Raw genomic sequence first — 25,252 nt, 5'->3', positions numbered from 1 at the left:
AAGGTGAATGGCAGGCTTTCTGGTGAAGCTCCCCCACTCCTCTGCCCAACCTGGACTAACTGGGCAAGCTGGCCTCAGCACCTTAGCTACAGATCATAGAGTTGGAAGGACCCTGAAGAACATCTAGCCCAAATAACTAAAATGCATGAATATGCAGCTATCGAACCTGCAACCTTGGTGCTATCAGCACCACGCGCTAACGGACTGAGCTAACCTGAAGTCGTTAGGCAGTTTTTGGAGCCCCAGCACCCCAGGAGAGTTTCTATTAACCACGTTTAGTATTATATTAGCCTGATTAACAAGGTGATTTCCCTAACTTCAAGTGTTAGCCTGGGTCCATGACAGTGGGCTGCTGCTGCTGAGGCAGATAACTGCTTTTCTGTATGAATTGGAAAACACCAATGACTAAAAGCAGTATAATGAAAACATTCCCCACTAGCAGATTCCCCTCTGGAGCTGCTCCGCGAAGATCCCAAGCAAGTTGGTGCTGATGGAGGAAGGGAATACATCTGTGTGTGCATGTCTGTGTATGAGTGTGAAACCCAAGACCAGTTCTCTAAGATCTTAAGTAGAAGTCTTTCCTAGCGCTCACACTCACAGAATCATAGATCATAGAATTGTAGCGTTGGAAGAGACCACAACCCTCTGCAATGCAGAAATATTTTGCCCAACGTGGGGCTTCAACCCATGACCCTGAGATGAAGAGTCTCATGCTCTATCAACTGAGCTATCTCAAGAATTCAGGCCCTTTAAACTGCAGATCAGCGAAAGTGGTTCACTTTCCAACTTAAACCAGGCAAAGTGGACCTAGCAATAGTATCTCTCCACCTTCAACATATAATAAAAGCAGGACTGGGAGTGGGGTCAAGAGCAATAACAACCCCAGTATTTTGCTCCAATGACAAGACTACCCTTATAAGATCAGGCCATTGTGTAACCCAGCTGCCCCCAACCTAAAGGTAAAGGTAAAGGTACCCCTGCCCGTACGGGCCAGTCTTGCCAGACTCTGGGGTTGTGCGCCCATCTCACTCAAGAGGCTGGGGGCCAGCGCTGTCCGAAGACACTTCTGGGTCACGTGGCCAGCGTGACATCGCTGCTCTGGTGAGCCAGAGCCGCACACGGAAACGCCGTTTACCTACCCTCTAGAAAGCGGTCCCTATTTATCTACTTGCACCCGGGGGTGCTTTCGAACTGCTAGGTTGGCAGGCGCTGGGACCGAGCAACGGGAGCGCACCCCGCCGCAGGGATTCGAACCGCCGACCTTTCGATCGGCAAGCCCTAGGCGCTGAGGCTTTTACCCACAGCGCCACCCGTGTCCCTCAACCTACTGCCCTTCAAATGCTGTTGGACTACAAACCCCATCAGCCTCAGCCAGCATGTCCAATGGTGGGATCCATTGTACAAAACATCTGGAAGGTACCAGGTCAGGGGAAGGTTGCCGTGATCTCTCACCAAATTTGTTAGGAGAACTGGAAAATAAACAACGTCATCGTCCCCCACTTTTTTTTGGCACTTCCACTTCTCTAAATTGCAAAATATGCATGCTGTTCTCTGCATCTGCTCTGAAGAACAGGAAGGCAAGAGTCTTAACAAGGATGCAAAGGAGCCTTCCCTGATGGGTTGGGGAGACACTTACCGCCGACATTGTTTTTGTAGGTGTTGTAAAGTTCTTTCACCCGCCGGTAGCGGAATGCTAATTTCCTCATCCAATCAACTCCCCCGTGAACTCCTGAGCCCAGACAAAGATTTGCTCCAGCGGTTGAACTGTGAAAGCCATCTGCTGAGAAATTATATGTGCTGTGGCAAAGGAAGGAGGAGAGGGGGAAGGAGTGAAATTATAACCTACGCTTCCCATTAGGACGGATAAACTAGACAAGAGGAAGACATGCTCCAGACTTCTGGCTAAACTAGAGTCAGTGGACGATGAAAAGAAAGTGCCCTTCTCCATTTGCCCTGTAATTTTGTCCTCTCTGCCTATGGTATAGGTATCAGTTGATGTACATTCGCTCACTGAAAAGGGTCATCTATTGACTCAAACTCTCAGCTAGTTACCATATGCTTTTATCAACATGCTGATGAAACGAAACCTAAGATAAAGGCAATGAACGGTCCACCTGGAAGTCGGCCTTTGCAAGTCCTCACAGGATTAAGGGTGTCTGAATAAGCAGATTGTGAAAGCAGGGAACAACTGTACTGCAGTTCTGAGGCTACTGCATATATGGTCCTAAATCAGATTTAAATCAGATTGGTGGCCCCATCAATGGGTTGGCCCCAATGACAAATATTCCCTAAATTCCCTTTGCCCAATGGGAACTTGGGCCCCACTTGGGATCACAAGTTTGATTGTTGAAAAATTAATTTGAAGATAAGAGATGCACCCCTTTGTCAAGTGTCAGGTGCATTTAACTCTCCTCTGAAACTTCTGGTACTAGATAACTGCTTGAAAATCCAATAATGAGACAACTGCACTCTCCCCATAGAGCAGAAAAACTGGCCAGTTCAAAGAAAAAATGGCTAAATCAAACAGCCTACAGTATATGCCATTGGCTATTCTCAAAGTATCCATAAATAGCTGGGGGACTAGTTACATTGCATGCTGCAACACAGTTGCCTTACCTTAAATCTTGCCCATTGTCGTCTGATGATACATCATCTATGTGTATCTGGTCACAATCCTGAAAACCATTTCCAAAAACAATCAGCCAGGAAATGAGTAATGCTTTGTAAAAACAACAGTGGAGAGATTTTGTGCAACAAAAACCATGCTGAGGAAAGATTCCCCCAACAATTTCTGGTCAATTATAATAATCACATTACAAGCAACATTTCAGTCAGATACCACATTCCCAGAACACGAGTTATATGCGGTTAAACACAGCAATTCTCACAGACAATAAGGTCACTCATACAACTCGGTTACCCGCCTAAGGGTAAATTGTTTCCTATTCATTCCAGGCAGTGTTGAAACATGCAAAGAAACATCATTGTCTTTCAGGAGGACAGCATCATTAATCGTTTCTATGCCTAAACCTACAAACTTCCTTCTTTAGAGAGAACAAGGTTCCAAGGAAAAGGAGACCAACACCAACATATATATCTTGTTCCAATAATGGTATTGTTGCATGTGTCTCACTTCTGAACATGGTGAGAAGTTTCAGGGGGAATGTTACCTGGACTTGGCTTACTCAGTATAAGAAAACACAGGAGGGCAATGTACACAACATACATTTTAAAGCACCCCACCCCAATAGCAACTGTAGTATGTTAAGGGATCTAGGAATGATAGCTTTGTGAGGGGTAAACCACAGCTGCCAGGACTCTTGACATGAATGACTGTTGAAATGTATGATGTATACACAGCCAAGGTCTGTGGCATTTTTATAGCATTTGCTTTCAGTAAAGGTACCCCTGACCATTAGGTCCAGTCGCGGATGACTCTGGGGTTGCGCGTTCATCTTGCTCTATAGGCTGAGGGAGCTGGCGTTTGTCCGCAGACAGCTTCCGGCCAGAATGACTAAGCCATTTCTGATGAACCAGAGCAGCGCATAGAAACAACAATTTCCTTACAAAAATATACCGTATTTTTCGCTCCATAAGACACACTTCCCCCCTCTTAGAATCTAAGGGGAAATGTCTGTGCGTCTTATGGAGCGGTAATTGAAAGCAAACAGCAGGCACTCCTACAAGGCAGCTGATCTGCTACTCCACACTAGATGATGATGATGATGATAATGATGATGATTTATTAAATTTATATACTGCCCTATACCCAAAGGTCTCAGGGCGGTTCACAGAACAAAATCAGAATATAAGACCACAAAATATATAATCAAAATAAAAACAACAACCCAACAGCCCCCATCCCCCCAAAAAAACACATTTTAAAAGGGCACAGGATGTCTCAAATCAACCAAAGGCCTGGTTAAAAAGGAATGTTTTTGTCTGGTACCTAAAGGCAAAAGTTTGCCAGGCAAACTTCAGAGGGGAGAGAATTCCACAGATGGGGAAACACTGCAGAGAAGGCATGTTCTCAAGTTGCCACCCTCCGGACCTCTCAGGCAGGAGGCACATGAAGGAGGGCCTCAGAAGATGATCTCAGGGTTCAGGTACCTTCATATGGATAGAAGATGATCTCAGGGTCTGGGTAGGTTCATATGGATAGATCTGGGGCCTTGTAATGCACATGCACGAACAGCCAACAGCAAACAGGTGCATACTCTGTATCCCACCTTATTAGCTTTTGCGCCATATTTCCCAATCTCTGGTGGCTATTATCTTCAAAACAATCAAACAAACTCCATCTCCTAACCTACTGATAAAGAACCACTAATTCATCAGTGTTGTTGCGCTCAGGTTCTGCTTTGGGCTTCCTATAGACATGTGGTTCACCACTATGAGAACAGGATGCTGGACTAGATGGGCCACTGGTTGGATCCAGCTGGTTCTTATGTTCTTATCACCAAGCTGTTAGTTAGCAATCTGCCTAAGAGAGGAATGCTCAGCCACAATAATTTTTACACCACTAAACAAATGTGCTGATATGTCATTCATAGCTTTGGCTGTTGTATATCAATGACTGGAAGAAGAAGAAAAACAGGGTAGTGATTATAAGTGCAGAACTTGAGGATGATGATTATTCCATGCTAATTAGCAGAGTTCAGCACCTTCGAACTGTCAATACAGAAAATCTTAAGGAACCAGGGACAGTCGCCTGCCAAGAACTCTTAGGGGATGATCATTTCTACTTGCTGAGCACAGAGGAAATTCTGACAGGAAAACACTACAGCTATCAACCTTATTATTTGTGCATGCCTATAAAGTTATACAAAAACTTTGGAGGAGAGAAGCAACCAAAGCCCATCTTGGTAGATAACGGACTTGGAGTTCAGCCACTGTGAAATATGCACTCTAAAACCTTATCTTCCAAGTTCTTTATTGTCTGAGTGGAGGAGGCCTCAACCTCAAAAACTTTAACTATGTTATTTTAATGGTTTCTTTATTTGGTTTGACATTCCAAATTCCTAAAGAGTCAGGAAGCTTCCTTCCGTGACCCTCGCAGGGCAGAAACAAAAAAACCATGCTGCAGTGAGTGTACATGCAAATCAGAAAGTTGCTTCCGCTGCCCCCCCTTACCCCACCCCAAAACTATCACATTGACTTGGTATTTTCACAGAGTTGCAAAAGCTTCAAGGGAGGAAGACATTTTACTTAGTAACATTTGAATGAGTAGGGTGGGTGATGGCAAAACTACACACTATGCTAACTGCATTTAAGGTGACCAGTTTTTAAATAAAAACACTGATAAGCATTTGGAGCAGAGCAGGTGAAGAAATATTAACTTTTCTTGACGGAAATAGCCCTGTGAAGCTGTTGCTTGCATCAGGAGGGAAGCTCATTGAGTTGTAGAGTTGGAAGGGTCACCCAACGGTCATCTAGTCAACCCCCATGCCAGAGTTGGGCCTTACGTAAAGGATCCAATGGTCCAGCATAGTTATAGGTGAGCGACGAGATTATGGCTATATACTACATCTCCAGGATCAGAGGCAAGACGCTTCTAAATCTCAGGTGCTAGGGATCATGAGTGCAAGAGGGCTATTTCCCTTATGTCCAACTTGTGGACTTCACAGAGACATTTGATTGGCTGCTGTGGGAGACATGACTCTGCACTAGATAGGCCTTTGGTGTGATCCAATAGGGCTCTTTGTACGCTGTTCTGTTTTGGAAAGACAGATCAGGATCTGAGGGGCCAAAGGCAAGGGCACAGAAGAAGGCCACAGGCAGAGTCCAGAGAAGACAGTGAGATGGGCAGGGCAAGATGGGTGAGGTGAAGCCAGGGGCGGAGGAAGGGGTGTGTGGTGGGTGGGATACTGCAGCTTACGCAGTACCCCTCATACCCAGAGGTTGGCCATGGTTGCAAAAAAACCCAGCACACTACCTTATTGAGGTTCCTGATTGAGACCTGTCCCAACCCCAGGCCCCTTATACGATACAAACATGGGATTCAACCCATGCACATTTACAGGCGTGTTTCTTTAAGCTTCCTTGACATTCCTTAAAAAGTCAAGGACCATCACAGCAGACACACAGATCCTGCTTTCGCTCGCTTGTGTGCGTTACAAGCCAGACTTTTGCTGAAGGCGAATCTGATATGCCAATTCCATGCTGATAGTAATATCTATAGTTCCTTCCTTCCTTAGTCACTTTTCAGCCTGCATTTTAAGTGAGGGCTGACTCTACAAACATGGCCCGAGAAAACAAAATTAAAAGCACATTTCTGCTGGCACACTCGCATGCCTTTCCAAAATGATAAAAACATTCTCAGCCGTGCATGCGGATTGTGAAAAGCCACGCTGGAATAATATTGTCGCAGCCCACTCAACTTGAGTTGCACTGCGCAGCGCAATTATGTCAGGGGAAAGGCATTTGTCGGGGGGGAATCTGCTTTTCTCATTTGTGAATGAATTGTTCTGTATGCTAAAGTTTGACAACAGTAGCGATCACATTTCTGACTTAATAAAATACCATGACACTTAGTGAGACACTACCTCATAGTCCGTTGCCGACCGACACTATCATGTTACTGGGTAAAACACAGCAAAGCTGGACAAGGCAAGAATGTAGACCATATTTTACTACAGTACTTGGTTACCAGACTAATTTTTCATTCTTGCAGATTTTGCTTTTGAGACCTTGGTGAGCAACGAGGAGGATGTGAACATCTGGGTGGCTCAACATGAGGCTCCAGTTTGGCTTGAATAAAGTTTGGTAATGAGGACATTTCCAAGACCAGGCTCCACATCTGTTGGCTTTAACTGATACGCTGAGATCTCATAGGGATCTGTGATTGCTGTGCCTCTTACAGGCCATGTGGGTAATTAAAATATACCACAAGCACTACTTGTAGTCTCCAAGAGCAATTGCTATGGTGCTGTAATGTTTAGATCATCTCTCTCTCTGGTGATCAAATGCGAATCGGTGTCTATAAATAAGCCAACAGGAGATGGCAGGCTCGCAAGGGAAATTCTGGATTTTATGGGCTCCAGAAGTTAGAAGATAGGATTGTGATTTTGTAAGTTGTCAAAAAAAGAAGAAGAAGCCAAAATTCTTGTATTCTGCCCCTTAGGACTTATGCTTGCAAATGACACTGCAGTTTCATTCCTAGTATTGTAATTTTCTAGCCAGTATGGAATTTGAATGCATACACACCCACACCCATGCATACCCACCCTGATACTACAGACATTTGGAAATAGAAATAAAAGTAATTTACAAAGTTACTTCGATGCTCTGGTTAAAATGTATGTGTTCCTTGTTCAAATACAGTTTTTTATTTCTTTTCTGGACATCTCAGCCTTAGACAGAATTACTGTTCCCTCCCCCCCTCAAAAGCCCATATCTTACAATATGAACATTGGTTGGCTCTCCTAGAAATATGATTTCACTGTCCAAGTAAACTTTACTCTAATAGATCAACATGTTAATGTGCTTGAGAATTTGGGCTGGTAATTTAAAGCACTGTTTTGGATATGCAGTTCTTTAAACGCTTCTCCAACAGGGCAAACGGACCTAAGTTTCAGAATGCCCAGTTGATATAATTCCATGAACATGGATGTGAAAAGTGCCAATACAATTGCACAACCAGGAGCAAAGCACATCAAAGCATCCACAATGTGTTCAGGGATTACATCACCCTCGGTAGAACTTCCCACTTTCCATAGGAATGGAAAAGCAAGAGGTTAGCTTGAACCAGGGACTAACGTGAACAAAATTTACACCTCCCTGACCCTCATGGTCTCGCCACTCCTCCAGCCTCATGAATGCATCTTATTTACATGCTAACCTACAAATGAGCCTGCTGGACCAATTCAGTTTTGGGTTATCTAGTCTTGCTTACCTCCTCATATACCACTTGATGGTGCTACAACATACTGCAACTCTGGCAGATCAAACAGGGCACAATTCCCTCTGCTAGCTTTTCTACATCCCTCTCTTTCACTGACTCTCTGTCCCTGCATTTCTTTAGGCCAGCTAGACTAGATGACAAAGATGCAGTCCTGGCATTGTCTTTCTACACAGAAGCTACAAACTTGACTGCATCTGTGGCAGAGGAGGGGCTGCTCGGACCTTTCTCTATTACCTGTTTTTCTCCTCGGATCTAAGTCCCTCTCCCAGGGACATTTCTTCCTGCACAGGAAACATATTTATTTCCTTTAAGCAGAGAAAAAGCACCAGGAAGGAGCAGTGTTGATCAAGAAAAAGTGGCTCCATACCTGCCACTGTTCTGTTCTGCGCAACTGGAACTTTTACAAGTGCCACTTAATGTTTGTTCTGCGCTAGCAAGGAACCGATCCTTTAGTGTAGCAGCACCTACACTCTAATATTAGCCAGGTGTGTCTGTTTTTCCTGTTACTGGTGCCTTCTAAAAACTGCTTTGTTCAGGAAAGCCTACCCAGAAGACATGTCACTTTATGACATGTATTTGTTATTAAAATTGTAGATATTTTGATAATTGCACCTATTATTTATTTTATTAGCATTTTCTTCTGAACATTTTATATCATTTCATGTTAAATGCTTAAAGGGACCCCTGACCATGAGGTCCAGTTGCAGACGACTCTGGGGTTGCAGCACTCATCTCGCTTTACTGGCCGAGGGAGCTGGCGTACAGCTTCTGGGTCATGTGGCCAGCATGACTAAGCCGCTTCTGGCGAACCAGAGCAGCGCACGGAAACGCCGTTTACCTTCCTCACGGAGCAGTACCTATTTATCTACATGCACTCTGATGTGCTTTTGAACTGCTAGGTTTGCAGGAGCAGGGACCGAGCAACGGGAGCTCACCCCGTCGCGGGGATTTGAACCGCCGACCTTCTGATTGGCAAGTCCTAGGTTCTGTGGTTTAACCCACAGTGCCACCCGCGTCCCTGGTTAAATGCTTAAGAGCGCTGTTTCTCTAAAAATGGACTTAGGGACTTTGGACCACTTTCAAGCCTGGTCCAGTGCCTCCTGGCTTGCCTGTTGCTCCCACTAGCTGCACCCTTTGACTGGCCCAGTCAGTTCCAGCACCAGCAATTCCTAGCATGCCTAGTGAAGACAGAGATGTTCAAGGGTAGAGGAGGGAAAGGTAAGGGCCAGGGGTGATTTTCAAGGACATTAGAAATCAATTATGATTACAAGCAAAAACAAAATCTCAAAGCAGGAATGGAAAGGAAAGGGGATAAGAGAAGAATGTTATTAGATGAAGTAAATGTAGGAGTCCAAGTGAGGAGGGATGTGAGTGAACTGCTGAATGGAGTGGCTGGGGAGAATAGGTACAAGTTGACAACAATGGGCCAGGGTCTTTCACAACGATTTAGGGGGATAACTCTCTTCTTCTGTGCAAAATCAGTAGGGATGACTGATAGAAGGCCATTCAGTTGGAATGAAGCTGCTATTTAGCATCATATGGGAGCTTCCTGCAGCAAAAAGGAAGTTTTCCCCCACTCCTCTGAACAAGCTACATTTTCCAGGGTTCTCGGGGGGACGCTATGACTGTTAAAGTGGTATAATGGTTCTTCAAAGGTATAGATGACTTGCTTTCTGAAACTCCATGGCAATGGATGTTATTTAAAGAAAGAGTAGCTGTGATCTCTCTTCGATGTACAAGCATTTTGTCTTCCAACACAGCACTGCTTTGGACGTACCAAACTCCACCTTGCATGAGAAATTCTCTCAGTGAGCAAGCAGGGGGATTGACTCAAAGAGTTAAGGGGGGGGGAAGGGCTTGTAAGTCGGTTACTTTCTCTGTCCCCTGCCTGCCTCACCTTCCCTGAGAATTTTTCAGTGTGAAGTATCATCATGTGCTCTGGGGAGCAAATGGCAATGTTGAACACACAAATCAGAAGCACCTGAACACTCCTTCAGCATTTATGTATATTTAACTTTGCACAACTGCCACCTTTGACACTCTCAGAAATCAGACTCCAATTCTTATAACACAGGGTTTGCTCAGGCAAATAACCATTCTATCATGAGAAGAGAGAGTTGTGGTTTGTTTTTTTTCTATACTAGCCTCCTAGAGCCAGTGCTGTGTTGTCTAAGGACATCTCAGCCACAAACTAATGCAAACTGCTCTGTCTAGCTGGCTAAACTAAGCATATTTTTAGCACTGCAATTGCTGGTTTGCCATGGGGCAATACACACTTTCCTTAGTCAGGGTCCATTCTGTAATCAAATTGCAAACAGAATTTGGATCCTTGCACCAAACAGATTTCAAGCTTTTGGTTTGCTTGAAGTATACTTAAAAAGACAAATCCTTAAAAAACAGCCTTAAAAAGATGAAGGCTGTAACTGCTAAGATCTCAGACTACAATCCTATACACATTTACCTGAGAGCAAGTCCCAATGAACTCAGTAGGACTTACTTCTGAGTAGACAGTCAGTCCCAAATGCCTTCCAGAATCCCAAGGGCATCTTTTGCCCTCCACATTTTTATAAAGTAGGACATAGTATTGTTCTGTTTTCTGCAAGGTGACACCGGACCCATTTACTCAGATCAATAATGTTACATAATTTATGCCATTCACATGCTGTTACTTAAATTTATGCAATTCACATGGCTTTGGTTCTTTGGGTTGTAGAATTCTTGCTTTTTGAACTGCAGCAGGACAAGAAACCCAAAATTACTGTTCTCTTATGTGGGATGGGAAGTAAAGAGGTACAAATGTTCAGGTGGTTAGGTAGAAGTTTTCCCTCCCAGATTTGGGGCAGACAATAAGAAGTACACCTTCACACGGCATGCAGTTAATTTGCGGAACTCGATGCCACAAGACGTGGTAATGTCCTCTAGCTTATGAAGTCTATCAATGGCTGTGGCCTCCAGGTTCAGAGTCAATACGCCACTGAATCCTACTTGGTGGGAGCAGCCACGGGAGAGAGTTATTGCCTTCATGTCTCGCTTGCAGGCTTCCCAGAGGCATGTGATTGGCCACTGTGGAAAAAGGGATCCTGAGATGGATGGGCCAATGGTCTGATCCACCAGGGCTTTACTTCTGCCCTCCCTGCTTGCAATGGTGTGTCTTCTAATATGAAACAAGCCCTTGCCTCGTGGTGAGGAACTGACAGCACATATGCTAATCTTCAGATGCTTTTGGGTGGTCTGTAGCATCTTGTTAGAATCACAAGAGGCCCAGATTTCTGGCTGCAGCATTGCAGAAGGCCCAGTAGATTGTAGTTTCCATGATTTGGTGATGCCTAGTCCCTTTTCATTCCTCCTGACGGACGAGTGGTTTTTTGTAATTGGGTCTAGCCATTATTGAACAAGTATATCTCAGAGGCAAGTGCCACATGCTCATGAGACATGGCTTCTCTTTCACCACAGCATGTATGAAAACAAGAACCGCATGCAGCTGAGATGAGTGCATTAGCTGCAGCTCATGATGTGCTTCCAAGTGGTCCCCACTCAGTAGAAACCCATGGGTCTCAAATGGGCGAAACTTTGTAGAAAACAGAGAACAAAAAAGATTGGCTTCTTTTCTGAATGAGCAAAAAGTGATGGCGGCTGTTCAGAAGGAGTCAGGCTGACCCTTCTTTAATGCTTTCCCCCTTTTACTTTCATCCCTAATAAATAAGACTGCCGGCAGAGCCTGTATTATTTATTATTGTCACTGCTTTTTTCTGGGGGGAAGGGAATGCAGGGGTACGGATACCCCTAAACAGTTTGTGAATCTAAGTTTGGCTTCATTGAGGGGCAGTATTTCAATATGGGTAGGAAATTGAGAGTACGCCTAAACATTTTTTTTAGAGAGAGAAAGCACTGATTATTGTCATACAGTGCCCAGCTATTTCAGATGCTGTGATAACGATGAAGATGATGGGGAGGGAGGGAGGGGAAAATAATAGGGGATACTGATTTGCATCTATTTAGCTCTTGCTATGTGGGCTCAAAGCTAGTTTGATACATGGCCCTTGGCTCTGCAGGTAATTTAGCTTCACCAATTTATTAATGTTATGCTGATGATGATTTGGGTTTACCTGCTGCAACTTGAGTGTCGCTTTTGTATTATTGAGTCTTGATCACATGAAGGAGCCAGCTTATTTCCATCCCTAACTAACTAATGAATAACCAATAAAACAGGAAGCCCCAGGAGGCACAGGTAGCAAAGGCTTCATTCTTGAAATTTAGCAATACAGACACACAAAATGGTGACCATAACCCTCCTTTCACTGCCAAATAACCAGGGAGGAAAAAAGTAAAGAAGACAGATTCAAATACTCTCAAAATATAATTTTACCTGCAATTATGTGCAATCCTATACAGACTTACCCAGGAGTTAAGTTCTACTGAACTCACTGGGCCTTACATCTGAGTAGACCTGAACAGGACTGCACTGTAACAAAACTTTGGTTATAGAAGGACAAATGTTTCCAAAATGGGTAGATAAAAAAGGACATATAAATTGAAATGAAACCAATACGTACCTCGAGGTCATTAAAAAACAGGTGCGTATCTGCAAGGTTGAAGATCATTTCTTCCATCATAAGGCCTATCCGGACGGATGTGGTGGTGTCCTGTTAGAAAGGAAAAGCTGTCAACCATTAAAATATCTTTGGATTTGGGGATTAAATTTTGAGAAAACATATGATACTGAAACTCTTCACTGGAAAAACAAACAAAAAAGTAAGAACTTGCACCAGAATTAGGATATGTAATGCTATTCCCTCCTCTGTTCCTGTCTATCTTAACTTTATATATATAAGGATACCCCTACATCTCTCTCTCTCTGTCTCCTATAAACCATGGCAGCACAATACAGATTTCTATAAGCCTTGCCCTAATTTTTTGCAGATTTCTGTGGAGGCATGTAATTGAATGGTGAGGTTAATCAAACAAATCCATCTGGGAGAACCTACAAAGCGGCAAAATGCACAGACAAGAGTGTATTTCTGTCAACCTTTGCGGCAAATAGTGTTGACAACGGTTGATGTATATACGCATGAACCTAAATTATTATACATTCTTGATGTAGCTGTTAATTAAAGAAGAATGGCTGCGGTTCCAGCCACATGGGTAACTTATGGGGGGCTGCACTGAAGGAAAAGGAAAGCTCTGATAACTTGATTGCATTTGAACATGAAAGGTAAGGGCCATCATCATTTCTTTTACTCAAAAGGTTTTTGTTTCAGTATTCCCCCCTCTGAAAACCTTTGCCAACAATAAACAGAACAGGACAGAGATTACAGAAACAGCAACTGGCTACTCAAAACATTCTAAATCCGTTTCCCCACTATAAGTTGCTGGATTGCATCTACCTTTTTCTTATATATTTGAGTACAGGCCCCTGCCTCTTTCCAAAGGCTGTATGTGCAGATCACATGGGTAAAGATTTCACCAGGTACGGTCCATGAGTGCAGCCAGACAGGGGAGTAATTGTTTGTCCAAACAGTGTTACATGAGCCTACAGTGATGTAAAAGTAAGTATGGGAAATCTCTTGTAGGTGCTGTTAGTTTTAGCAGAATGGCCTCACATCATCTCCTTTGTCGACACTCACTCAATATCACCCTCTCCCATCTTTCTGCCATGTCGCACCTTCCTTTTTAAAAATAATTTTCATTTTTCATTTTAAAAAAACCAACCACAACACAATAGCCATTTTTTATTTATTTGTTCACTTGAGATAACCAAATTTACATACTGTTTGACAGTACTAATACTTCTAAGCGATTTTCTTTTCCAAGCGGTTTATGTGCTCCTGCCAACCTAGCAGTTCAAAAAGCACGTCAAAGTGCAAGTAGATAAATAGGTACCGCTCCGGCGGGAAGGTAAACGGCGTTTCCGTGCGCTGCTCTGGTTCGCCAGAAGCGGCTTAGTCATGCTGGCCACATGACCCGGAAGCTGGACGCTGGCTCCCTCGGCCAATAAAGCGAGATGAACGCCACAACCCCAGAGTCGGTCACGACTGGACCTAATGGTCAGGGGTCCCTTTACCTTTATATATATTCTTTTTTCTAATATTTTTATTGGTTTTCATGATAACAAATATCTTATAACAATAAACATTAAGAAATAAAAAAATAAAAATTTGAACAACTGTATCATTTTGCATGTTTGTATTCAATACAGTGACAAAATATGGAATTTCTCCCATCCCCCAACTCCCCTCTACCCCCTCCATGGTTCCATTATTTCATTGTTAAGTTGTGCATGTCCAAATCATATTTCCATCCATTCATAACTATTTTTATCTATTATGATAGTATTGCAAGTGTTTTTTAGAATCCTGCTGATGTATTTACTTGTACACAATGCTTTGTCATATATGCAATAAAAGTTTCCCATTCATTTTTAAATTTGTTATCATCCTGATTTCTAAGTCTACCAATTAGTTTGGCCATCTCTGCATATTCCATTAACTTAATTTGCCAATCTTTTTTTGTGGGAATTTTTTCCTCTTTCCAGCATTGGGCTATCAATATTCGTGCAGCATAGTTAGTCGCATCCATGAAAAAAAATATATATATTTTTGGTATTTTTCTTCCTATAATTCCTAATAGGAAGACTTCTGGTTTTTTTAACGAAGGTTATTTTAAACAATATATATGTATTATTTCAAATATCTCAATAAAATTATAAAAAAATAAAAAGAGAACCAACCACATCTTCCCATTCTTGCATTGGAGGCAAAAAGGCAAATGTATCAGCGTTAATGGACAGAAAGAGATTTAGATGCTTGTTAGCTAAACCTTGTGAAGCCCCATGCCTAAATATTTTATTAATTTATCTGATTTGGTCTGCCATAGAGGGCATAGTCCTCTCTCTCTCTCTCTCTCTCTCTCTCTCTCTCTCTCTCTCTCTGTGGGATTCCTGTTGACTGGTTTGAAAAGCAGCCTGCACATGATGTTAGCCACAATCCACATATATCCTGCTTTTTTTCTTGGGAAAATGCTGCATTTTGATGCGTTCTCCCCCAAACCAGCTTCAATCTGAATGGAGAAAAGGAATGATCTGGCTGCGTTTTAAGCGAGTGATGTGTACAAAGTCTCTGACTACACGGGGAGACTTCAGTGCATGCAGCTGTATGCAGCGGGGCTCTCTGCAGATACTCTATGACAGGGGTCAGGAAACTTTTTCAGCAGGGGGCCAGTCCACTGTCCCTCAAACCTTGTGGGGGGCCGGACTATTTTTTTTGGGGGGGGGAATGAACGAATTCCTATGCCCCACAAATAACCCAGAGGTGCATTTCAAATAAAAGGACACATTCTACTCATGTAAAAACACGCCGATTCCCGGACTGTCTGCGGGCCGGATTGAGAAGGCGATTGGGCCAGATCCGGCCCCCAGGCCTTAGTTGGCCTACCAATGCTCTATGAATTAACTGTATATGAAAGAGGGGCTGTGCCTGCCACTATAGGGCCATGTCACTTCACTGAATGCATGGTTAAAATTTATTTAAAGGGTCTTGTGTCTCTCTATTAAAGGGGTAGAGATTTTCCAAGGAGAATTATTGCAGCTGGAAGATTTCAGCAGCGTGTTTGATGATGAGTTAACTTGCTCATTCCTTGTATGTTTGGAGCATCTTCAAAATGCCTTGAACAGAAAACATGCTTGGAACTAAGTTATTTTTTAAAGAGAAAACTCTACCCACAATATTCAAGCTTTTGGCAAAAAGTAATAGTATATTTTCAGTGTTCACACTTACAATTTTTAGACGTTTTGTGCCAAGTAGAGGTTGTATTCAACACAGTGCTAAGGCTGAGGATCTGTCAGTTGGAAGGATTTTCCTTGCATAGCAGAACCTTCTCCCCCTCTCGACTCTCTCCACATCTGTTCTGAGGTTCCCCCTCCCTTGCAATGCAGGAATCTCTTGCCCAACGTGGGGCTCAAACCCACAGCCCCAAGTTCCCTGTTGCACTAGAGGGAATCCTGGCTTTTGCTAGTGAAACTACATAATTGAATAAGATATAGTTGAATTCTGATATCCTGAAGTACTCTCAACTTTTCTCATAACTTTGGTACTCTGCCTACCTATGCTTGCTCTGCCCATATGGCTACCCAAGTTTTTGTTTAATTATTTCCCCTGATTCTGCTAGGCTTGTGTTTTTGTTTTCTTGAGGTTAAGGCATCCTATTCAACATTAGGTAAAGGTAAAGGGACCCCTGACCATTAGGTCCAGTCGTGACACTCTCTGGGGTTGCGGCGCTCATCTCACTTTATTGGCCGAGGGAGCCGGCGTACAGCTTCCGGGTCATGTGGCCAGCATGACTAAGCTGCTTCTGGTGAACCAGAGCAGCGCACGGAAACGCCGTTTACCTTCCCACCGGAGTGGTACCTATTTATCTACTTGCACCTTGACGTGCTTTCGAACTGCTAGGTTTGGCAGGGACATTAAGGTGTCCCTAATGACAGTATGAAAAAAAGCAGGTGGCGGCACATTTCATGTTTTAGACCTCATGAATGTCCACAAAAGACCAGGAAAGCTGGTCAAGAGGTTAAGGATTATTCTTTAGCATTTCTCCCATCATGTTTACAAACTTCTTTCCATGGCCTTGAGGGCTAGCAACGTTTTTATTTAAAGAAAAGCTGGGCTTGCTAAAGAGCTTTCAACTATGGGGCAAATCCTACAAGGAAAGTCCACATTCTTCTTCAGACTAAGGAAACAACTCACCAAAAAAAAAGTTTTTTTACTTCTCCCCTATTAAACCCAAGACTTCACATCATTACATCTATTGTTAGTTTGCCTTTTAAGCTTCTTTTTCATTACCTTCATACCGGACCTGCACTGGGGAGCTTTTTATTTTAATTTCCTTTTGCTTTTCCAGCTATTCTTTGGTCCCAACACACCATTTCTTTATAATTTATTACATCACCACAGGCACTTCTATCAAAATGTTCTTGTAAATTTGTTTTAAGTCGTCTCTATTGAATTTAGTTTGATTTTCTTTCATAACCTTTCTCAGACTGAATAAATATATTTACATGGGAATTTTCCTATATCAAGTGTAAGAGGGAGGAGGACGTTCTGTAATTCGTAATTAGTGGCTTAAATTAAAACTCAATATATGCATGCCAATCAAAACTTGATCACCCAGGTGCAGGATCGGGGCAACAGTGTGTGTGTGTGTGTGTGTGTGTGTGTGTGTGTGTAAGTGCAGAATCCCAACACACTGAAGACTCCACCAAGCAAGCTAAACTTGGCTTAGCATCCATGCTTGGTCTCATCTTTCTGACAGGGCTATGGGGAAGGGTTATAGCTTGGTGGAAGAACATCTGCTCTGCATCCAGAAGGTCCTGGGTTCAATCCCTCATATGTCCAGGTGGCGCTGGAAGAGAACATTGTATGAAACCCTAGAGAACTGGTGCTAATCAGTGAAGGCAGTGCTTAGCTAGTGTCCAGGCTAGGAGAGTTACTCTGATGAGGAATGGGGGGGCCTCCCCCTCCCCCTGCTCCTGACCAGGATCCTGAAGCTGCCCAGGAGCTGTGGAGCGGTATAGATTTGGAGCAGTGGTTTGCAGAGGGACATAGTTCAAAAGACAACAGCTGGGCAGAACTGACTGGGGAACAGCTAGGAGAAGAAGAACAGGGAGGGAGAGAATTAGCAGACTCCCTTTCGCTGGAAAGTGTCCAACCGATCAGTCTAAGATCATGGAGAGCAAATAAGGTAGCTACACAGAAGGTCCAATGATTGTGAGATCAGGTTGCCAGACAAAGGAAGTGACAGGGGTGGCTCGGGGGGAAAGGGGGTGGAAACCTTAATTGGCAGCACCTTCCCTCCGAGAATAGAGTCTTTGTTCTTTCGCTGTGAACATCAAAAATATCTTTAACTGGTAAGAGACTATTTTCGCTTTGTTCTGCTTATCCATGGCCAAAGGGAGAGAGGAAGCCATTTCTCTGAAGCCTGACAGCTAGGTGGACCAACTTATCAGAATAAGGCAGCTTTTTTATGACAGATTGGGCCATCTGTAAGAGCTGTTCGACAGTGGAATTTGCTGCCAAGGAGTGTGGTGGAGTCTCCTTCTTTGGAGGTCTTTAAGCAGAGGCTTGACAACCATATGTCAGGAGTGCTCTGATGGTGTTTCCTGCTTGGCAGGGGGTTGGACTCGATGGCCCTTGTGGTCTCTTCCAACTCTATGATTCTATGATTCTATTATCTTTTTCTCACTGCTGCAACTGAGAGCCAAACAACATGTTCCAATAAAAATACACATATTGTGTTGTAAGCATTTATGTTTAACTCCATCCACCCTTCTGTAATGGCTAGTAGAGCTTACCAACTTCCTGATGCTTGGTGTTTTCCCCACCCTCTGAGGATGGCAGTCAGTGATGTGGAGTGGGGACTGGGAAATGTGGAACACGATGTCAGTAGTTGGCCAAGTTCCACTAGCCGCTTTAGAGGTGGCACATTTATCAAACACTGAATATTTGGCCCTGATTGGTCAGGCCAACAGTGGGAACAAAGCATTGCATCAACTCTTGAAAGCGTTACAATGCATGTTCCGACGGCAAAACAGTACATCTTTAATAACCCAAGGTAGGTCGAAGCAAGATGAAACCTAAGTGGATATGTGCTAGAACACCCATAAGTTAAATACTGTGGCTGCTACCACCAATTATGTAACATGTTGTGCAACCTCTGGTGTATTCATTCCCATAACATTCCCTAAGTCCATTATTATTCCCATTTTCCAGAGGAAGGATGTAAGATGAAGATGAAGCTACACCGGTATGGTAAATCATTCAGCTCAGATAAGGGAAGCAAGCATGCAAATCCCTTTTCAGCTCTGAAGCTCACAAGATCTTGGGCAAGTGGCACTTAATCTCAGCCTAGTCTATAACTTAGGGTTGCCGTAATGCTGAAATGGCACTCAAGATCTTCTTGGAAGGGAAGTATATAAATATTATTGCCCAAGGCCACCCAATGGACCTCCCCAGGGACCTGAACCAGGGTCTCTCCCAGATCAGCGCCCAGTTCTCCATCCCTGCTATCTCCAACCTCATGTCCTCCAGATGCATTGAACTAAAATTCTCATCATTCCAAAACAGCTAGGATGTACCTGGTTAGGGAAGGCTGTTCCTTCTTATCGTTCCACAGTAGCTTTATAAACATCAATGTGAAACGTAAAAGTCAAGAAATGGCGACTATGTGAATCCGCTTGTGGAGGGAAAGGAACAGGAAGAATTACTTCTCTCTAGCTGACAGAGGCTTACAGGTATGGCACCACCACCCAGCTTATCATCCTAAAGTGTATTTTTTAATCCCTCTTCCATGTCTTCACATCTCAACCCAATAGGTATTGAGGAAGGGAAAACACTGTTCTATTGATTTTCACTTTCCCAATTCCATTGGCTTCTAAAGTTTCTATACCAAGCAACTGCTTTCTGTATTGAATAGTTAGTGAAGAACCCCACCTTCCCCTTGTCTACCATGAAACCGCTGCATCTTGCAATGGATTATGGGAAGACTTTTGCCTTCATGCCCTGCTTGTGGGCTTCCTAGTGGTAGTTATTTGGTCACTGAAGGGAAAAGGATGCTGAACTTGATGCATCATCAAACTGATCCTGCAGGCCTCTTCTGTGTATTCTAGGCTTCTCTGAGTCTAGGGTGAATCCTAGAACAACACTCAGCACCTTCCTATGGTTACACTTTGCTAATGGCAATTGACTTTTCAAAAAAATCTTGTTATTACTGGTCTTCTAACTGGGGAGCCCCAGATAAACACGTCCCTGCAACACTGTTAGAAAAATCACTGCTCCAAGCCAACCTTCTAATTTATCTGTGTGTTCCTTTTCAGCAACTGAATGGACAAACCTGCCATACTCCGAGCCTTATCACTGGTCCATCTAGCTCAGTATTGTCTACTTTGACTGGCAGTGACTCTCCAGGGCCTCAAACACAGACTTTTCCTAGGTATGCAGCTCATGAGCCTTTTAACTGAAAAAAATACCGTATTTTTTGCTCTATAAGACTCACTTTTTCCCTCCTAAAAAGTAAGGGGAAATGTGTGTGCGTCTTATGGAGTGAATGCAGGCTGCGCAGCTATCCCAGAAGCCAGAACAGCAAGAGGGATTGCTGCTTTCACTGCACAGCAATCCCTCTTGCTATTCTGGCTTCTGAGATTCGGAATATTTTTTTTCTTGTTTTCCTCCTCCAAAAACTAGGTGCGTCTTGTGGTCTGGTGCGTCTTATAGAGCGAAAAATACGGTAATAATCTGAAATCAAGCCAACCTTGGTTAAAGCAAAGCAACTACCCTACCTCTGAGCCACAGCCTCTCCCAACTGACAGTTGAGATGGAGTTGCTCCAACATCCAGCAAGCACATTGCAAATCTGTCTCAAATGCTAATCTTTGGATGGGTGTGCAGGCCATGTTTGTGGAAGGAACAGAATTAGCAGGCTTCTGCCCAACTAAAAGCACCAGGCGTGCCAATATTTTGGCACTGGTTATTACTCTGATTCAGGAGTCGGCCAATATTTTGCTGGAATCCAGCTACCATCATCTCCAGCCATTGGGCATGTTAGCTAGGCCTGCTGGGAATGAAGAGTCCAGCAACATAGAGAGGGCACTATATTAGCAGCTGCTATTCTTATTGGTTTGAGGCACTTGCATTCACAGGTTTCTTCTTACACTTCGACTTCTGTAAAGTGTTGTGTACATGTGTGCATACACAATGCTAGCTTGAATGACAATATCTCTCAAGTTCCCCTGCCTTTTATCTTAGGGGAAAAGGATATTGGCTGTACCACGGTGGTTGTAGCCATACACTTTCCTCATACAAAGAAGGAGGAAATTTCTTATGTGTGTCTCTATGAAATAAGTGCCAGTGTTCTTCAGTTCAGAAGAACATGTGAACTAAAGAACGCATGTGTTTTGTACAGTGGTACCTCGGGTCAAGAACTTAATTCGTTCCAGAGGTCCGTTCTCATCCTGAAGCAAAGTTCTTAACCTGAGGTACTATTTCTGGGTTAGCGGAGTCTGTAACCTGAAGCGTCTGTAACCCGAGGTACCACTGTACATGAATTTGTCAGGGTGCATGTTTCACATTGCTGGACTTTAATGTGCAATTATTTATATGGGGAGAGCTTGAGTGTGAAGCTTCAGGGGTAGATGCCCCTGTATTTCCGAAAATACAGAGTTCAGCCTCTGATGCCATGGCTTTTAGTTTACTTTCATCAAAAAAACAAACATTTGCTTATACTTGTTTTTGAAGTGCGCACTAAGCCACACATTGCATTTTTTTTAACCACCTGCAGCTACTCCTGATCCACTTGGCAGGTCCCCTGCATTCAGTTCCTCTCTTCTCCTGTAGCTGTTGCTGAAAATGTAAGGGAAGTTGGAGACCGACTTATCTTTGGCAATCTCTCAAGCGCAAGTCACTCTTTCTTACTTCAGTTTCTGGTTCCAAATTACTCAAAGTCCCAGACTTACGTCTTAACTGGTAAACTGTTAAGACTTGCATGCCATTTGTGAAAGGGCAGAGAATGAGTGCCCTTCCATTTTACCTATGTGCCAATTCAACTGACATTCCAAGTGTTTGCGTAATGTGTTTCTACATCTCTATCTACGTTTTGCTTTTTCAAAAACAAGGAGCGCACTGCACAAAATCTCTTCTCCCCCCCCCCCATACACAAACTCCTCTTTTATAGAAACTATCAGACTTCCTAAGCTCCTGCCAAGTACTTGCTTATGCAGTGAACAAATAATGACTTTTCCACCAGGAAGAAAGCATTAATTAAGTGTATTTGTCAGACTTCTATTCTAAAGGGAAGGGAAGGGGGGGTTATCTTTTGGAGGTGTCAGCCAGAGGTGAAAGGCAGATTAGTATGCAATTGAGGGCCTTCCAAGTTAAATCTCATCTTTGCGGTTAGCTGTTAATAATGAAGTTGTCAGTAAAGAAAGAGTTTAATGGTTTTAATTTGGTTTAATTACTTGGAAATGCTTGGAAATGGGACTAGTTTGTTTGCTTGTATTAACTAGAAAAAAAGAAGCAGAGCTTGTGAAAAGGGGAGAGAGCAAGAGGGAGGGAGAAAAGGCTGAGCCACATGCCTGAACGAGGGCAAGTTATAATCTATTCTTTGGTTGCTGAGTTTCATGCCTTGCTGAGAAAGAATACACATATAAATTAACATGGCTTAGTAGTTAAGCAAGCAACAGAGGGGAACATTTTTCCCCAACTCCAGAACTCCATTATAACTTTCCTCAAAACCTATTGCTTCATTCTTCTCTTATTTTATTTTTTAAAATCACCTTAGGTAATAATTTGTGTCAATATAAAACTAAAAACTTGGGTCGCTTTACACAGCTTTTCTTATAAGCATTTACTAATACTTTCCCATAACTCCATTAATGGCTGCTAGAGGTTCAAATATAGTCAGATGTGACTGCCCAGGCTGCTTGTCCAGCTGGTGACTGTCAGTGAGCAACCTCAAGGTCCCTTCTCTCTCTTCTTATGGTTCTTTGTTGTTCAATTGGACTTGACAGTCCTTCAGATAGTGAATGCTTTCAAATAGAGGGCTATCCTCTGTAAAATAGGACATTTGGCCATCCTGTGAGCTGGGGACGGACTGGACACGGCTCAAGAAAGAGGAGAGGTGCAAATCAGAAACTCCATGGGGTGATGTGCACCTGGGCTGAGTATTTAGAAGATTCCAGTTAGTGCAGACATAACAGCTTTTCTAACAGCAGTGGTTTGCACTCCCTACAGTCATGTCGAGCCATGAGAACTTCAGCACACTCAAACTTCCCCTTGTTTTTTCTCTTTTAAACACAATCCTGCCTTGCACAGCTCTACTAACAAACGATATAGTGGCACGTCTAAAACAGTCTTAAGATTGCCTACAATGACTGAATGCTTTTATTATTTAACCTAAAAGGGCACTGAACACAAGATTCAGCCTCTAGTAGGTTAAGCAAAATATTTCCTACTTCCTCAGAAAATCCTTCCCAAATTGTATTCATCTTGAGTTAATCCACCATCTACTGAGCGAATTACAGCGTATTTGTTTTGAAAATCTATTTTATAGAATTCTAAAGGGCTGTGTTTTCCTTAGGAAGGGCTTATTCTGCCTTTTCTCCACTTTCCCCTCTTTTTCCCCTTCTTGCTTTTTAAAGAGGGATGCCTGCTAAAAGGCCACGGCGGGTTTTTAATATCCCAAGGTGCCCAGCCCATATGAGTAACAAAATGTAAATAAACACAGCTGAACCAGGAAGAAGATGGAAGGTTTTCTCATTATAGAAATAAAATAAACAGATGTCCTTAAGCACTTTGGCTTATGTTTGTCAAAGGAATGGAGAACTCTTAGATGTCTGAACAGCAGCAGCAACGGTACATACTTATTAGGCCAATTCTCAAACAAAGCAAAGAATACATGCCATTCTGAATTAGCTAATAGAGCTCAAGGGGAAAGTCTATGTATCTGAGTTGAACCCTCACAATACAGATTTTCACAAACCAACAACAACAAAAAATCTTTGCAAAGCAAGTAGATTTGAACTTCTACAATTAATTTTGCAGTTCTTACTTTTTTCTTTCTTTCTTTTTTACAGTGCAGAGAATGATAAAAAGCATCATCGGGCTAACCAGCAGAGCCATGAATCAACATGATTCCATTTCAAAGAAGATACTAATTTTAAGGGAAATTAATATGACTACCGCAACCATACGATAAACTAAAGTTCTATTCTGATAGAAGTTCCCCTCCTTGAAATAATTAATATACAATTGAACTCTGTTCTGTTCAAGCTTGAGAATACCATAAGAAGACCTGAAGTTAGGAGAGCTGAAATATACTCAGAGTCGCAAAGTGATTTCATGCTCTTTATTCAGCTCGTGGTGGTGAGGAGGAATGAATGAAAGTCCCCTCAAAGCATCTGCTTTATATACATTATTTACACAATGGGCTGCACATGATTGGCTAATTCCGGAATTCTACTGTAAGCCAATCAGGTTATGGATTCACTTCTATCTGGAGCATGATTGGGTGGTTCCTGCCAACCAATCATACTGCTGCATTGTTCTAGGAACAATCAGACTGCTGCATTCTGAATCCTATTGTTCTAGGACCAATCAGACTGCTGCAGTTTGGATCCTATTCAACTCAGTACATAACAAGAGTGTTTAAGAGATTTGTTGCTCATAATAGGCGTATTCAGACATTCTTCATATATAGTAAGGGGGCTGTGCTAGCTGACTTCTCTCCCTTTATCCTGTCCCTGTTGCATGACTACCCTCCATGTGCTGGACAATCAGGGTTCTAAATCATGTGCAGAGTCCCCATGCATACAGCAAAACTTGCCACTACATATCTTTGCCCCTCAGTGTGTGGAGGGTGGCAGAGCAGGCGATGGGGAAATGAAAGAGGGTCGAGCTGTTAACAAGAGAAGGATCATGCCTCAATAGGGCTAATGTAAACTCTTTTCTTAAAGGTAAAGGTAAAGGGACCCCTCACCATTAGGTCCAGTCATGACTGACTCTGGGGTTGCGGCGCTCATCTCGCTTTATTGGCCGAGGGAGCCGGCGTACAGCTTCCAGGTCATGTGGCCAGCATGACTAAGCCACTTCTGGTGAACCAGAGCAGCGCACGGAAACGCAGTTTACCTTCCCGCTGGAGCAGTACCCATTTATCTACTTACACTGGTGTGCTTTCGAACCGCTAGGTTGGCAGGAGCAGGGACCGAGCAATGGGAGCTCACCCCATCGCGGGGATTCGAACTGCCAACCTTCTGATCGGCAAGCCCTAGGTTCTGTGGTTTAGCTGGTGTGCTAAAGGATAGGGCCTGCACATCCTGCCATTTGCTTACGCTCACAGCATGTATGCGATAAAACATGATAAACTGTTGATTTTCATCCCTGTAATTTTGCTAGGTATCAGGTTCATTGGACTACACTTGCACAAGTGTAAGTGAGCCAACTCCATTAAGCAAGCAGACAATTCCATGGGGCCACCACAAGCTGAATAAGCCAAAGTAGAATAAGTCAAAAAGAGCAGATTCAACCTTTCCATGCATCAGCGGATGCACTGTGAAATCATTCCTGCTTTCTGTATGGACAGAGTATGCCTGCTAGTTCTCCACAAGGACCTAGTGCACACAACCTAGCTGGCCAAGATTAGCGCACTGGTCAGAGGTTCCCCACCCCTGCTGCCCATCTTAGGTGAATAAACAGCTTCTGTACTGAGCTCTGCCCCTGGATCTAACACATAACCACTGGGCCTTGCCTAGTTCCATTATGGGCTCTACCCACTCAGACCCTGCCCAGGGTCTGCAGTATTGGCAAGATCA

At 43.3% G+C, this 25,252-nt stretch overlaps 1 protein-coding gene across 4 annotated transcripts in view; it reads right to left on the bottom strand.

Moving 5' to 3' along the window:
• Window positions 1-25,252, bottom strand: part of EYA2 (EYA transcriptional coactivator and phosphatase 2) — a 140,624-nt gene that overhangs the window by 7,814 nt on the left and 107,558 nt on the right. For all 4 annotated transcript variants that reach the window (XM_053394162.1, XM_053394165.1, XM_053394163.1 and 1 more), the window contains exons 10-12: window positions 12,457-12,546; window positions 2,617-2,675; window positions 1,637-1,797 (exon numbers count right to left, since the gene is read on the bottom strand). In XM_053394162.1, coding sequence (XP_053250137.1) covers window positions 1,637-1,797; window positions 2,617-2,675; window positions 12,457-12,546 — 310 coding nt within the window. The remainder of the gene's footprint in view (window positions 1-1,636; window positions 1,798-2,616; window positions 2,676-12,456; window positions 12,547-25,252) is intronic.

The sequence above is a fragment of the Podarcis raffonei genome, chromosome 6 (assembly GCF_027172205.1).
Source record: "Podarcis raffonei isolate rPodRaf1 chromosome 6, rPodRaf1.pri, whole genome shotgun sequence".
In the NCBI taxonomy this organism is placed as follows: domain Eukaryota; kingdom Metazoa; phylum Chordata; class Lepidosauria; order Squamata; family Lacertidae; genus Podarcis; species Podarcis raffonei.
Note: the sequence above shows the minus strand (reverse complement) of the source record. Positions and strands in the feature narration are given on the sequence as shown.